Below are 16,283 nucleotides of genomic sequence, written 5' to 3'. Positions count from 1 at the left end.
CTGTTCTTTCTCTAGTTCCTCAAGGTATTCAGTTAAGTTGTTAGGTTGTTTCTTCTTCCTTTGTAGTGTAGGCACTTAGGCCTGTAAATTTCACTCTCAGCACTGCCTTTACTGCATTCTATGAGTTTTGATATGTTGTGTTCCTGTTCTCATTCATCTCAAGATAGTTCCTGATTTCTCTTGCAAACTCTCCTTTGATCCACTGGTTATGTAAAAGTGTGTTGTTTACTTCCATATATTTGTGAATTTTTGAATTCTCTGGCTGTTGTTGATTTTCAGCTTCATTCATTATGGTCAGAGAAAGTACTTTGTATAATTTCAATCCTTTAAAATTTATTAATACCTGTTTTGTATCACAGCATGTGGTCTCTCCTAGAGAATGTTCCATGAGCCCTTAAGAAGAATGTATTTCCTACTGTTTTGGAGTGCAATGTTCTCTATATTTCTGTTGGGTCTAGTTAATTTGTCATATTATTTCAGTCCTTTGTGCCCTTATTGTTCCTCTACTTAGATATTCTGTTTATTGAAGAGAGTGGTATGTTGAAATTTCCCACTTTTGTCATAGACATGTCTATCATTCCCTTCAATTCTGCCAGTATTTGCTTCATGTACCTTGGTGTACCTTGATTAAGTGCATAGATATTTATGATTGTTATTTCTTTTTTGTGAATTGCCCCCTTTATGAATATTTAATATCTTTATCTCATAACGTTTTGTATTGAAATTCTATTTTGTCTGGTATTAGTATAGCTACCCCTTTTTTCACTCTTTGGTTTTAGTATTACTTGCATAGAATGTCTTTTTCTAACATTTCACTTCCAACCTATTTGTATCTTTGAGGTCTAAAACTATTCTTTCATAAATGAGTCATATTTTTTATTCATTCTGCCAATCTATGTCTTTTGATTGAGCAAAGAAATCTCAAAGTTAGATAGAGTAAGGAAATAATTAAGATTAGAGTATAGATAAATGAAATAGAGAATAGAAAAACAACTGACAAAATAAATAAAGCAGAAGGTTGGTACTTTGAAAAAACAAATCAGTAAAATTGTCAAACCACTAGCTAGACTGACAAATAAAGAGAAAAGATGAAAACATTGAAAATTAGAAAGGAAAATGGTGATATCACCACTGACCTTATATAAATAAATGATTATAAGAGAATATTGTGGACAGTTGTACACCAACACACTAGATAAGCTAGAAAAAAGGAAAAAAATCCTAGAAATATATCCATTTCACAGACTGACTCAAGAAGAAATAGAAAAACATCAGCAAACCTATAATAAGTACAGAGATTTAATCAATAATCAAAACCTTCCACCAAGGAAAAGTTCAGAATCACATGGCCTCATAGTAAATTCTACCAAACATTTAAAGAAGAATTAACACCAGTTCTGTTCAAACTCTTCCAGAGATCTCAAGAGGATGGAAATCTTCTTAATTTATTCTATGAGGCCAGCACTTTACTCTGATACCAAAGCCTGGTAAAGACATCACAATAAAAGAAAGTTAAAACTATTTCTCTTATGAACATACATGCAAAAATTCTAAACAAAATACAAACCGAATCCAGCAGCATGTTTTAAAAGGTTATACACCATGACCAAGTGGGATTCAATCCAGGAATGCAAGGGTGGTTCGACTTAAGAACATCAATCAATGTAATACACACATTAGTAGAAGGAAGGAAGAAAAAACATATGGTTATCTCAATAGCTGCAGAAAAGGCATTCAAAAAAATCCAGCACCCTTTATAAAAGCACGCAGAAAAGTAGTAACAGAGGGAATTTTCTCAACAGGATAAAGCTCCTTTATGAAAAACCTACAGCTTATATCATTCTCAGTGGTGAATGACTTAAAGCTTTCCCCCTAATATCAGGGATGAGACAAGGATGTTCCCTTTCACCACTGCTATTCAATATTTTACTAGGAGTTTTTGCCAGAGCAGTTATACCAAGAGAAAGAAATGAAAGGTATTCACACTGGTACAGAAGAAGTACAACTATCTCTATTTGTAGATGACCTGATCTTGTATATAGAAAATTCAGAGGATTCCACAAGAAAACTAAAAGAGTTGAGAAATTAATTTTAGCAAAGTCAAAGCGGCAACACACAAAAACAATTTTATTCCTATATACTAGCAATGATTTCCAAAGAGGAAATCAAGAAAACTATTTCATTTCCAATATCATCTAAAAGAATAAAATATCTAGAAAGAAATTTAAGAATATAAACAATTTGAATATGAAATCACAAAACACTGTTGAAAGAAACTAAAGAAGACCTAAATAAAGGGCAAAATATCCCATATTCTTGGATTGGAAGAGTTAATGTGGTATATATGTCAACATTATCCAAAGCAACCTACAAATTCAATGCAATCTCTATTAAAATTTCTACAACCTTGCTGCAGAAATAGAAAACTTATCCTCAGATTTGTGTGGAACTACAAGGGGCCTTCAATAGCCAAACTAACTATTAAAAAGAATAACAGGGTTAGAGGACTCACACTTCCTGATTTCAAATTGTATTACAAGCTACAGCATTCAAAATAGTGTGATATTGGCACAAAGATAGAAAAAATAGATCAGTGGAACAAAATTGAAAGCCCAGAAATAGATCCATACATCCATGACCAGTTGATTTTTGAAAAGGATGCAGTAGGGAAAGAATAGCCTTCTAAACATGCTGTTAGGAGAATGGATATCCTTATGCAGAAGAATGCTAAAACTGTAAAACTTTCAGAAGATAACATAACAGCAAATCTTCAGGATCTTTTATTAGACAATGGATTCTCAGTTCTAAAAAAAGCACAAGACAACAGATAAATTTAATTTCATCAAAATTTAATACTTTGCTTTGATGAAATTTATCAAGAAATTAAAATGACAACCTAGCGAGTTGGAGAAAATAATTTCAAATCATATATCAGGTAACTGTTTGATACCCAGCATATATGAAGAACTTTTATAATGCAACAACAAAAAGACAACCCAATTTAAAAATGGGCAAAAAACTTGAAAAGGCATTTTTTCAAAGATATACAAATGGCCAGTAAACACATGAAAAGATGCTCAACATTTTTAGCCATTAGGAAAATGGAAATTAAAAGCACAGTGATCCTAGGCCAAATAAGTCCTGAAACCTAGAGGGACCAGCCTTTCTAGAACATTACCTAGTTCTGTTCCCCCATCATATATCATCAACAGATTTTTCTAATTAAAAAGTTAAGACTGGTCTTACCCCAAATACCCCTAACAATTGGGAGAAAGATTAAAGGAAAAGGTGGAGTTATAATAGAGGAGATAGGATTTAACAAATGCATGTAACTTCTGAATTATTATATTGATATTCCTTCTACTCTCCAGTATCTTGGAGTAACTAGAAGGAAAAAACCTAAAATTGGGCAACTGTAACCCATACCAAACTCTGAAATCTGTTCTATAACTAATTGTTGCAGTATGCTTTGAAATTTATTGTTTTTTGTATATATGTTATTTTTTTTACAATAAAACAAAACAAAAGCACAATGAGATATGAGTTCATATTCACTAGAATGGCTATTTTTTTTAAAGGAAAATAATAAGTATTGAAGAGGATACAGAGAAATTGGAACCCAAATGCTGTATGGGTGAGAATGTAAAAGGGTACAGCCACTGTGTGAACCACTCCTTGCATCCACAATGATATCTTAAAATTATAAGTCAGATCAGGCTTTTGATAATCTCATTGCAGCTACCATGGCCCACAAGGTCCTACATGACCCCTATTTGGCTCCCTAAATGCAGGTCAGCCTGGGTTCCCTTCAGCTCACTCAACTTCAGCCACACTCAACTTCTTTGATTACTTTTAACAAACCAAGATCATTCACAGTTTAGTGTTCTTTGCCTTTGATATCCTTCTCTGCATCTTTGCATAGTTGGTTATTCTCATCTTTCAAGTCTCAGTAAAAGTATTACCTCCTCAGAGAAGATTTCCCTGACTATCCTATTTACAAAAGGCCCCTCCTTATTATTCTTGGCTCCAGTATTTTGTTTTGATTAGTATATTTTAAATATTTTACATGTATATATGTATATATACTTTATGTGTGTATGCATATGTACATATTTATAGATATTTTCTGCCTTCCTAACTAGATTTTAAACTGCTGAGGGCAAGAATATTATCAATTTTGTTCATCCTTATATACTTAGGGCTCAAAAAGTACCTATACTTAATAGAAATTCAAATAACATTTTGTGGAATATATTCATAAGCATTTTCACATTTAAAATTTTTGCATAACTACATGATAATTGCCATTGAGTTAAAATTCAACAAAGTAATTGTATGATTGATAATGAAATAAATCTATATTGTAGTGAGATATCAATATTTGAAATATAGCAAAAGCACTTAAAATTTTCAGAAAACATAATGAAGAGTATTCATAAATATTTCATAATTTGGGCATGAAATATATTTTTGGATAAATCATGCATGTTACTTGTTTTTATATACATATGCATATCTTTATATTATGTATGTATGTGTATATTTATAGATATTATCTACTATATAATCATATATGTAGATTACTGTATAATCATATATGAGTTGACTAGCATATGAATAATATGGATTCATATCCAGAGAGTCTAATGTATTTTTACTAGAATGTTTTCATTCAGTAAAAAATTTTAAAAAGTCTAAATTTCTCTTTTTTTATCAAAGGGAGCAAGATCTTTGAGCGTGTATTTTCCTGAAGCATCCTGGTTCAACTTATATACAGTATGTATTTTAGCCATTTTATAGGAAAAAAAAGTCTATTAATTCAAAGGTTTATATGGTATCTTTTTCACTTGTTTTTATAAGACTTCTAAATCCTTGGGCTGTGTAATTCTGATAACTTGTTTCTTTGTCCTTTGCTTAGAATTCTTTGGAACTTGAACCATAAAATATATCAGAGTGGGCGTATTTAATTTATACAAACATTTAAATTCTTAAAAGTAAATCCCCACAAGTTTTGTTTCCTTATAGCAGAATGTAATAGAGATTATAATGTATGAGTCAGCATCTTTATCCTACAAGACACAGAAACCCATCCAGGCCAGCTCTAGAATGGTTGTTTTTTTTCAGGGCTACACATGAATTGGCAAAGGAAGTCTCCTGGAAATCCAAGAATAGCAACTATAATAACACTGGATTTCATGGAGACTGGTGTTAAAAATTCTGGATTCAATAGCAGGACTTTGTAAAATTTCAGCATAGTATTCTGCTGGCATTATGTCAATCTGATTTTATTTTATTAACAGCTGGCTTGCAAAGGGTCTCAGCTTGCCATGGACTTTTTGACCCCAGCAAGAAACATGTATCTTTACATATCACTTGTGCTTCTGTGATAAGTGGCAGGTTCTTTCTAATTTTTTATAGTTTAAATTATCAGAAAATATTATCAATCCATCTCATATTTTCTACCCAGACTACACCTAGTCTTCCCAGCAGTGGGACCTATGGCCCGAGGAATGGAAAGTAGAGTTTGTTTCAACTCTAACGTAAAGCAGTTATTTAAACCACTGAGGTCATTTCCCCAGGCTTTCAGTATGGTTTATTAGAATTGGCTAACTCAAAGAAATTTTTATGGGAAAAACTTCAACTATAAAAGTAGGATTAATCTCAAAGTGGAAGAAAGGATATGTGATCTATTTTTTAATTATCGGTTAGTTGTGTCTGGAGGAAGTGATACTATGCATTCTCCATTCTAGTGGTCAGATTATTATGGTATCTTAAACAGTCAAACCAACATATTTTGTTTATTTTTGTTTTTGTTTGGAGTACTAGTTAATTCATTATGATTTATTAGCTATACAACAGTAAATCCTCCTCCCCAGCTTCCAACCCCATTGTATATTTTATTGCAGGTTTCATGTTAGCGTCCTCAAATAATGAAAAATATCACACAGTCCAGCAAAGTAGAAAAAGCATCAACCTAGAGTCTGATAGCTAACTGATGGCCCTCTTAAAAGCAATAACCAGGAGGAAAAAGAGTTTGAAATCAGCAAGACTGGGGCTCTCTAAAAAACACATTTTAAACATATGACGGTTCATGTGCAAGAATCATTTTTTATTGGTTTTGCTTCACATTATTGTATATTTTTTAAACCAATGATTTTCAAAGTATGTTCTGCAGAGATGCTTCATAAGTTTCCATAAATATATTATTTAAATTGAGTTTCTTGATAAATGTAGCTTTTAAAAACAGCATAATAAAAAGCTCACATAAAACAGTTCTTACATCCAACTTTAACCTTTAACTCTTTGGAACCCAACATTATATTAACTCGTAGCCTTTTTTTTTTTTTTTTTACTTTTTACTGAATAAATTTGGTTATAAAATTCAATTCTGGAAATAAACATACACTAATAAATGCTTCTTTTATGTGTTTTACATATTGGAATTCTCTATAAGGTTTTTTTCTTTAATACTGAATCAGACATTTTAAGTCACTCTCCCTGTTTGTGAATACCATGGATGCTTTGCTGAATTTAAACATAGGTTTGGATTTCTACTTCCTAAGTCTCCTGAAAAATATTACTTTTTACCAGTTATGTTATTGGAATGGTTAACTCTAGCTTACTCTATACTAGGGGGATGAAATACCAGTTTCTTGGCTGAAGAAGTTTGTTGACATTCCTGCTCCTCTGGAAATAATTCCTCTTTTCATTCGTGGAGGTTATATTCTTCCAATGCAGGATCCAGCCAGAACAACAGCTTTGAGGTAATCGACACATTCTCTAAAGAGACTTCCAACTAGGCTAGCTATTTGAGCTCTCTGTCAGGGGTTTGCTTGGGAAGCAAAATAGTCAGAAGAGGGACTATGTATGAGCAGGAGACCAATATCAGGAGATTGGCTCAATCAGTAGTGTAAATACTTGTGTATGTTTATATGTGTATATTTCTGAATGAGTTGTGTGCATATGTATATGTGCATGTGAGAGACAAGAGACAGCAGACATGGGATAAGAAAAAGGAAATGAGACAGTTTAGTAGATGATATTCTGCTTGAACATTTGATCCAGTTCCAAGCTATCCTTCCCTAAATATTTTCCTAGTATTATATTTAAGAAAGATAGTTATTTCCAATTCATGAATTCTCTCCTAGATTTTATATGAAGGCTAGGTCAAAGTCGTCAAGTTTTTCCATTTAGGTTTATATTTAATTAATAATTTTCCCCGTAAGTATCATGTAATCAAATATTTTGTCCAGCAAACAAGCACATTTTAAAAAATAATAATTTGTCCATATTTTACATCAAAGATACATAACAGCAAATCAAAACTTCTAATTTGCATTAATTGAAAATAAAATCAGCTAAAACATACATAATTATTAGAGAAATATAAACTTTCGCTCAACATTTTGAACTATTAAAAGGACCCCAAGAATCTTCAGACTATGCACTAGATCTGTCGTTTCCAAGCACTAACTTGAATAATAAATCTATTTGTGTTTCAAGTTATTAAATGACTGTTCATCACCAAACAAAGGAGGGCTGCTTGCCTAACTTTTCATATCAATAGGAAAAATACAATGAAATAAGTGTATTTTATATGAAAACAAAGTATGTCCTTTTAGGAATTCTCCTGTAACTCCTCTAGAAATAAGGTTGTTTAATCACACATGATGCACAGTTTTTCTCATTGTGTGGTTTTCCCTTGCCAAGTGCTTAGGATCAAATCCTTGAGACCTGCCTCCATTGTAGAATCATAAAAAAGAGATATATAGATTATGGCATCCTTGTTCCTGAGATGTTAATACTACTTCCAGCAGTACGAACTCTCCAGATTATCTTCAAGCCTCATTTTCCCTGGAGTTCATATCTTAAAACAGCTCCTGGGATCCCTGGACAACGATTTTGCCAGTGATGTTAAAGCTCTCTCATTGTAGATATGTCAAAAAGACTAAGGGGTGTACCTTCAATTAGTATGTTATAAAATGTCTGATATCTCTTTATCACTTACAAAACCTTGACTTTTCTCCAGTAGAAAGGACGTTGATAATTGAATTAGAGAGTTCTATGTCATTGCTATCAATGTTTTGTCGGTTGTGCTGTTCAGAAGTGAAATATGTTGCTTAAGATTATTGTAACTTTCCTATCACTGGATGTGTTCAGGGATAAACAAAGTGACTATTTAGTAAAGATGTTTAAGAAAAGACTCAGTATATTTCTGGATAGTTCTATAAGATGGTGAGGTTAGGCTCTTTTAACCCTGAATATAAATGTTTATGAAAGAAAAGCAATACCAATTTTCATGTTTTTTCTGCAGCCACCAGAATCCTTTTGGTCTCGTAATTGCTCTAGATGAACAGGAAGAAGCATCTGGCTCCTTTTTCTGGGATGATGGTGACTCTATTGGTAAGCAAACCCATATGTACAATGGTTGAAATGTTCTAGTTTTTCGTACAACTTTGCTTAGAATAAAAATTAGAGATCTAGGCCAACAAACTTAGAATAATGGACATTGTAGCATTATTTTGTTTTCCCCAGCATTACTATGTATGAAACTGAAATTTTCCTTTTATCTCACTACTCTGTTAGGTTAAGCATCACAGGTTGAGAAAATTATCTCCAAGAAGATGCTAACATAGTACATATGGTTACATGAGATGAGAGAGTGTTTCTCTATATTTATTAGCATATAAAATTGTTATTTTTCTTATTATTTTATTCTTATTTGGGGAGGAATGGAGATCCCAGTCTTAAGGATCAAAGCTTCCAATGGACAGTTGTAAGAAATTGGCATTGATGATATAGCTGTTAGGATAGAGCAAGAAAAAATTACTGAGGTCTGTGGTAAAAACCGTGATTTAGAGACTGGTATATAGTGGTAGGAAGGGGTGTGGCTAGGCCCTGAGAAGACATGTGATGTAGAGGATCACAAGTGAGAGGCTTTTGCTCTAGCTCTTTGCGGGCTTGGAGTTTACTTGATCACAACTGAAGTAAAAAATAGTTAAAGATAAAAATTGACCTTTATTTTCTATTGTTAATGCTTGTTTTACAGATTCTGTTGAAAAAGAAGTCTACTTCTATGCTGAATATAAATTCACTGATGTAAGTTGAAAAATTCAGTATTTGTTGTGACATAATATTTCATTTTATGAAAAAAGATGTGTTCCAAGGAGTCTTAAAAATAAAAAATGTCTCAAAGTATTGGCAATTCTCCAAAGTATGTTGTACTGTATACTTTTGCATACTGCTATCATTTGTTTAAAAATGCTTTTCCTCCCTCCTTAACAACAGAGAGAGTTGAAAACTACTATAATTAAACATGGCTACATTGCAATTACTGATCAGTCATATGACACTATACAGATCCTTGGATTATCTGAAAAACCCACTATGATTTCTGTGAATGGAAAATCCATCTCAAGTGACAGAATAGAATATCATTCTAATGGGGTAAGATTTAAGCACTATTGAATTAAAAGGCAAAATTTCTTTTACTATATCCCAAGTGCTAAGAATTGAATTGTCCTTGAATGTTGTATCCTTGTAAAAACCACTGTAGATCACATTTCTAAAATAAAAACTTGCATATTCCTGAAGATTGTGGAAAACTAATAAGCAAAGGATTATATATCCAGCCAAAAGTGTGCCCATGAAACAGATGACATCATGCAATGCCAGTACATTCCCTGGCAAATGTAACATAAAGAAGTACAAATGGGTGGCTAAAATGAATGAGAGAATTGGAACAGAGTCCATCCAGAACCTTCTACCTCCAGCTTTTTATAAATCTTTATTTTAATTTATTTTAGCCACCTATTTATCCTTCTTTTATGCTCCTCAGAAAACTGAGCATTCAGGGAGGTGAAGATAATATCTAAATACCATGCAGAATACTGACATAGAGTTCAAAATACTGAATTGTAATTTTTGAAATTATTTTTTTTTAATTATTGATAACAAGGTCTTTTAAATAATTGCCTATTTAAAATTTGTTTCTCACTAATTAAATGACTTTTCCCCCTGATTGAGGAAATTTTTAAGTTGCTTGATGTCTGTTTTCATTTGCTAAAGCTACCAGAATGCAATACACTAGAAATGGAATGGCTTTTATAAAAGGGTTTTATTTAGTTACAAATGTACAGTTTATTGGAGGAAAGGTAGCTAGCTTTCACCTGGGTTTCTTTGTGACATGGGAAGGCACCTGGTGATGTCTGTTGGCCCTTCCTACTGGCTTCTGAGATCAAATGGCTTTCTCTGGGGCATTTCCTCTCTGCGTCTCCAAACATTTGGGTCTGAGCCCATTTCTCTCTCTTCTGATTCTTCCTTTTAAGCCTCCAACTAATTAAATCAAACTTGAAGCCCTTCCCTTAGGCCTCCACAGCTGTAATCAGTCATAGATGAAAATCACATGCGGATGATTTAAGTCCCCAGCAACAGAACAACTGGGCACCATCATTTAACTAAGTTGACACCTGAACCTAACTACAACAATGTCTTAATCATAATGATACTACTTTACTTGAAGTTTTAACACTAAAAGTGTTTCACCAAGCACTTTTAGTAATATGAATCTGTTTGCTCTCATACTGCTGGGAGATAGGTGTGTATAGCTGACATTACCATAAGGATCTTATAGAAGAAGAACTGATTTGAGAGAAAAGTTCCAGATTAGTAACCTGAGTAGTGGGCAAACTAGCTGGCCTCCTTCGTCCCCTCTGTGCTCTTTCTGTTTTCTAAGCTCTCTGATAGACTTTAAGTCATTGTTCAGGACAAGAAAAAGAAAAATACCTACTTTAGAAAATGTGTTTCACAACTTTTGTTTCCATGTATGCATGTGCCTGATCTTGAATGAGAAAAAAAAAAACAGAAAATCTTCATAACATTCTACAGGATATAAAGATTTTTTTGAATAAAATAAGCTTTTTAAATTGTAGTGTTCTGGAGACTTTAACTGTTCAAATTTGTGTATCACTTAACTGTATTTACTCTAATTGGTAAATATTACCACACTGATTTCTCTAATTTATTTCCTCTCTAATCTGTTACAGAAAATTAATTTATGGATATCTGAACCCCTTTCCCAAGAGCTGACCATTTCAGTGTCTTAAATTGAAAAATTAAAAAATAACAGCCACAACAATGGAAGTAAAAGATATCTACAACTGTTATAACAGCTAAAAATAGTTTATTAATATGTAAATTGGAATAGTGACTCAATTAAAATATTCCAGTCTTGTGTATTGTCTGTGTTATTTAAATTCTCTGACAGTGTCCCTTAAAAAAGCTAGAAAAATGCTTGATAAAACTTCCACCTCATAAGGACTGATATGTGTTGAAGTCCTGAACTGATAAATAAGATTGTTTCCTAGCCCTCAGAGCAAGCCTTTGAAAAAGTCATTGTGTTACTAGTTAACTAGAAGGCTTTGAACCCAATTAAGCTGGGTCTGTCTTCTCAAAAGATAGCCTATGTGTAAAGCTAACTTATTAGCAGAAAACTTTTTTCTTAATTTGGAATATACTTTTGGTTTTCATTTTATATTACCTGAATTTTTTCATAAGAGGAAAATAATAAAATACCATTTATGATTTTTGTGCATTGAACTCTCTAAGCACATGTTTACTAGGGGGAAGCCAGCCATTTCAAAAACTAGTTATTGAACAATTCAAATAACTGACATAACCATTTCCTGCAACAAATTAATTAATTATTCAATGATACCTAGGATATTGAGTAGGAAGAAACCAAGAGATAGCAAGGTCCCAAGAGTCAAGTGAAGGAAATCTTTCATGAAGGAAAGAATAGACCCCTGGGTAAAATACTTTGGTTAGGTCAAGTAATAGGGACACTGGGAAGAAACTACTGGATTGATTAACAATTGAAAATTGTTGGTGAACTTGACAAGAAGGATTAATGTGGCCTGGAGTAGGACCAAGAGAGAATGGGAAGGAAGACGTGAGTATAGACAACTCCTTTCTTTTTTTCAACTTTTAAATTTTTTATTGTAACATCTATACAACTCAAATTTCCCTTTTTAACCATACTCAAGTGTACAATTCAGTAGTTTTAGTTCCATTCACTATATTTACTGATCCCCATTACTCATACTTTTTCATAGCCTCAAACACAAACTCTTCACCCATTAATCTGTAACTCCCTGTTACCACATCAACCACCCTGGCCTGTGGAAACCTATAAACTACTGTCTCTGTGAAGTTTGTGTCTTCTAAATATTTCCCACAAGTGAGATAATAAATATTTGTCTTTTTTGTGTCTAACTTATTTCACTCAACATGCTGTCTTCAAGGTTCATCCACACTGTAGTATGCATCAGAACTTAATTCTTTTCTATAGTTGAATAATATTCTATTGAATGGATATGCCACATTTTATTTATCCATTCATCTGTTGATGGACTTAGGTTGTTTTTACCTTTTGGCTATTGTGAATAATGCTGCTGTAATAATTGGTATACAAATATCTTTTTGAGCCCCTGTTTTCAATTCTTTGGGGGTATATTCCAAGAAGTGGTATTGCTGGGATATATGGTAACTCTATCTTCAACTTTTCTGAGGAACAGCCAAACTGATTTCCACAGTGGTTTGCACCATTCTATAGTGCCACCAGCAATATATAAGGATTCCTATTTCTCTGCATCCTCACCAACACTTATTTTCTTTTTTTCTTTACAATAGTCAACCTAGCAGGTGTGAAGTGGTATCTCATTGTGATTTTTAAAGCAGTTTTACTGAGATATATTCACCAACCAATCAAACAGTGGCTTATATAGTATAATTACAGAGTTGTACATTCATCAAAACAATCAGTTTTAGAATATTTTCATTACTCCAAAAAGTAAAATCCTATACCCCTTAGCAGTCACCTCTTAATCCCTCTATACTTTCCCAGCCCTATATAACAACTAATTTAATTCTTTCTCTAAAGATTTATTTATATTAGTACATTTCCCTAGCCTTATATAACCACTAATCTAATTCTGGCTCTATAGAACTATTTATATTTTTAAAATATTTAAAAATTATTGCTACCTATAGTCCATAGTTTGCATCTGGTGTATTTTCCCCATATACAAACCTATTATAAACACCTTGTCATCATGACACATATTTGTTAAAGTGCTTGAAAGAACATTCTTAATATTTATGCTATTCACCTCAAACATCATCCACCACAGTGTTCACTATGTTATACAGTCACATCTTTTGTCCTCTAGCTTTCCTTCCAGGTACATACACGATCTAAAATTTCCCCTTTCAACCCCATTCGCAACTTAATTCACTGTTATGAATAACATAATACTGTTAATCATACTCACAGAAATGTACTACTATCACCTCTATCCATTTCCAAACCTTTACAATCAAGCTAAATAGAAATTTTGCACAAATTATTCATCAGCTTCTGCATATATTGCTAGATCATAAAGCACTTCTATACTTAGGTTCCTGAGGCACTGCTGAACTGTCTTCCACAGCTGCAGCTGTTTTACATTCCCACCAGCAGTGAATTAGTGTCACTTCTCTCCTACACTTGTAGTTTTCAGTTTTCTATTCTAGTAATATCTCATTGTGGTTTTCTTTTCCATTTCCCTAACAGCTAATGATTTTGAAAATATTTTCATGTGCTTTTTTTCTTTTGCCCATTTTTATATTGGGTTGTCTCTATTGTTGAGTTGCATGACTTCCTTATGTATTCTGGATATTAAACCCTTATTGGATATGTGGCTTCAAATTTTTTCTCCTTGTGTAGGCTGCTTTTTCACTTTCTTGGCAAAATCCTTTGAAGCACAGAAGTTTTGAATTTTGAGGAGATCCCATTTGTGTATTTTTTCTTTCATTGCTTGTGCTTTGGGTATAAAGTCTGAAGAAACCACTGCCTACCACAAGATCTTGAAATGCTTCCTTACATTTTCTTCTAGGAGGTTTATGGTCCTGGTTTTTACATGTAGTCCTAGGGCCATTTTGAGTCCATTTTTGTATAAGGTTTGAGGTAGGGGTCCTCTTTCATTCATTTGGATGTGGATATCCATGTCTCCTAGCACTATTTGTTTATGAGACTATTCTGTCCCAATTGAGTAGACTTGGCATATTTATGGCCAATATCAATTGTCCATAGATGTGAAGGTCCACTTCTGAACTTTCAGTTTGATTCCAGTGATCAGTATATCTGTCTGTGTGCTGGCATCATGCTGTTTTGATCATTGTGGCTTTATAATAAGCTTTAAATTTAGAATAGGTGAGTCCTTCCACTTCATTCTTCTTTTTCAAGATGTTTTTGGCTATTTGAGGTTCTTTATCCTTCCAAATAAATTTTATGATTGGCTTTTCCAATTCTGCAAAGTAAGCTGTTGGAATTTTGATTGAGATTTCATTGAATCTATAAATAATTTGGGTAAAATTGAAACCTTAATGATTTTTAGACTTCCTATCCATAAACATGGAATGCCCTTACATTTATTTAGGTCTTCTTTGGTTTCTTTCAGGAATGTTTTGTAGTTTTCTGTATACAAGTCCTTACATCCTTGGTTAAATTTATTCCTAGATATATTATTCTTTTAGTAGCTATTGTAAATGGCATTTTTTCTTGATTTCCTCCTCAGATTGCTCATTATTACTGTATACAAGCACTACTGATTCTTGCATGTTCATTTGGTATCCTGCCACTTTGATAAACTCATTTATTAGCTCTACTAGAGTAGTTGTAGAATTTTCAGGACTTCCTATATATAGGATTATGTTATCAGCAAATAGTGAAAGTTCTTTTCCAATTTGGGTGCTTTTATTTTCTTTTTCTTCCCTAACTGGTCTAGCTAGAAGGTTTAACAGTGCTGACAATGGGCATCCTTGTCTTATTCCAGATCTTAGAGGGAAACCTTTCAGTCTTTCACTATTGAGTATGGTGGTGGCTGTGGGTTTTATATATACCCATTATCATGCTGAGAAATCTTCCTTCTATTCCTATCCTTAAAAGTGTTTTTTTTTTTTTAAGAAATGCCTTTTATGCATCAATCAAGATAATTGTGTTTTTTCCCCCTTTAATTTGTTAAGATGGTGTATAACATTAATTGATTGTCTTGTGTGGAATCCCTCACTTGCATGCCTGGGATAAAACCAACTTGATCATGGTATTTAATTATTTTAATGTGGTGTTGTATTCAATTTGCAAGTATTTTGTTGAGGATTTTTGCATCAATATTCATTACAGAAATTGGTCTGTAGATTCCTGTTCTTGTAGGATCTTTATCTGGCTTTTTTGATATTAAGATGTTGTTGTTGTCATAGAATAAGCTAGGTAATATTCCCTCTGCTTCAAATTTTTAGGAAGAGGTTGAGTAGGATTGGTACTGATTCTGCTTGGAATTATTGGTAGAATTCATTGTGAAACCATATGAGCATTTCTTTGTTGGGAGGATTTGGTGAGAGTTTCAACCTCTTAACTTGTATTTGGTCTGTTGAGGTCTTCTATTTCTTCTAGAGTCAGTGTAGGCTCTTTGTGTTTTTCTAGGAATTTGTCCTTTTCATCTAACTTTCTAATTTTTTGGCATATAGTTGCTCATAGTATCCTCTTATGATACTTCTTATTTCTGTATGATCAGTAGTAGGGTCCCACTTCTCATTTCTGACTTTATTTATTTGCATTTTCTCTCTCTTTTTTCTTTGTCACTCTAAGTTAAGGCTTTGTCAATTTTATTGATCTTCTTAAAGAACCAACTTTTGGTTTTGTTGATTTTATTTTTGTATTATCAATTTCATTTATTTCTTCTTTAACCTTTGTTAAATAACCTTTGTTATGTATTTACTTCTGTGTGTTTTGGTATTAGTTTGCTATTGTTTTTCTAGTTCCTCCAGCTGACAGGTATTTGATTTTAGCTTTTCCTTCTATTTTTATTGCAGGTGTTAAGAGCCATAAATTTCCCTCTTAGCACTGCCTTGCCACATTCCATAAGTTTTGATATGTTGTGATTTCCTTTTCATTTGTCTCAAGATATTTACTGATTTATCTTGCAATTTCTTCTTTGACCCACTGATTGTTTAAGACTGTATTGTTTATCCTCCATATGTTTGTGAGTTTCCCAGTTTTCCACCTGTTACTGATTACCAGCTTTATTCCATTATGGTCAGAGAAAGTCCTTTGTATAACTTCAATCTTTTTAATTTATTGAGACTTGTTTTGTGACACTGTGTCTATTCTAGTGAATGATCCATGATCACTTGAGAAGGATGTATATCCTGCTATTCTGGGGTGGTGGGGACAATATTCTGTATAC

The 16,283-nt window shown here is 32.9% G+C and overlaps 1 protein-coding gene across 12 annotated transcripts in view; it reads left to right on the top strand.

Moving 5' to 3' along the window:
• Positions 1-11,233, top strand: part of LOC143691680 (sucrase-isomaltase, intestinal-like) — a 258,152-nt gene extending 246,919 nt beyond the window's left edge. For all 12 annotated transcript variants that reach the window (XM_077170512.1, XM_077170511.1, XM_077170515.1 and 9 more), the window contains 6 exons: positions 4,720-4,776; positions 6,634-6,764; positions 8,315-8,403; positions 9,050-9,099; positions 9,289-9,447; positions 11,046-11,233. In XM_077170512.1, coding sequence (XP_077026627.1) covers positions 4,720-4,776; positions 6,634-6,764; positions 8,315-8,403; positions 9,050-9,099; positions 9,289-9,447; positions 11,046-11,105 — 546 coding nt within the window. In that variant the 3' untranslated portion in view covers positions 11,106-11,233. The remainder of the gene's footprint in view (positions 1-4,719; positions 4,777-6,633; positions 6,765-8,314; positions 8,404-9,049; positions 9,100-9,288; positions 9,448-11,045) is intronic.
• Positions 11,234-16,283: the final 5,050 nt, after the last annotated feature.

Source organism: Tamandua tetradactyla, chromosome 7, assembly GCF_023851605.1.
Source record: "Tamandua tetradactyla isolate mTamTet1 chromosome 7, mTamTet1.pri, whole genome shotgun sequence".
Classification (NCBI taxonomy): Eukaryota; Metazoa; Chordata; class Mammalia; order Pilosa; family Myrmecophagidae; genus Tamandua; species Tamandua tetradactyla.
The sequence above is the reverse complement of the archived record's forward strand: the minus strand, read 5'-3'. Positions and strand labels throughout refer to the sequence as shown.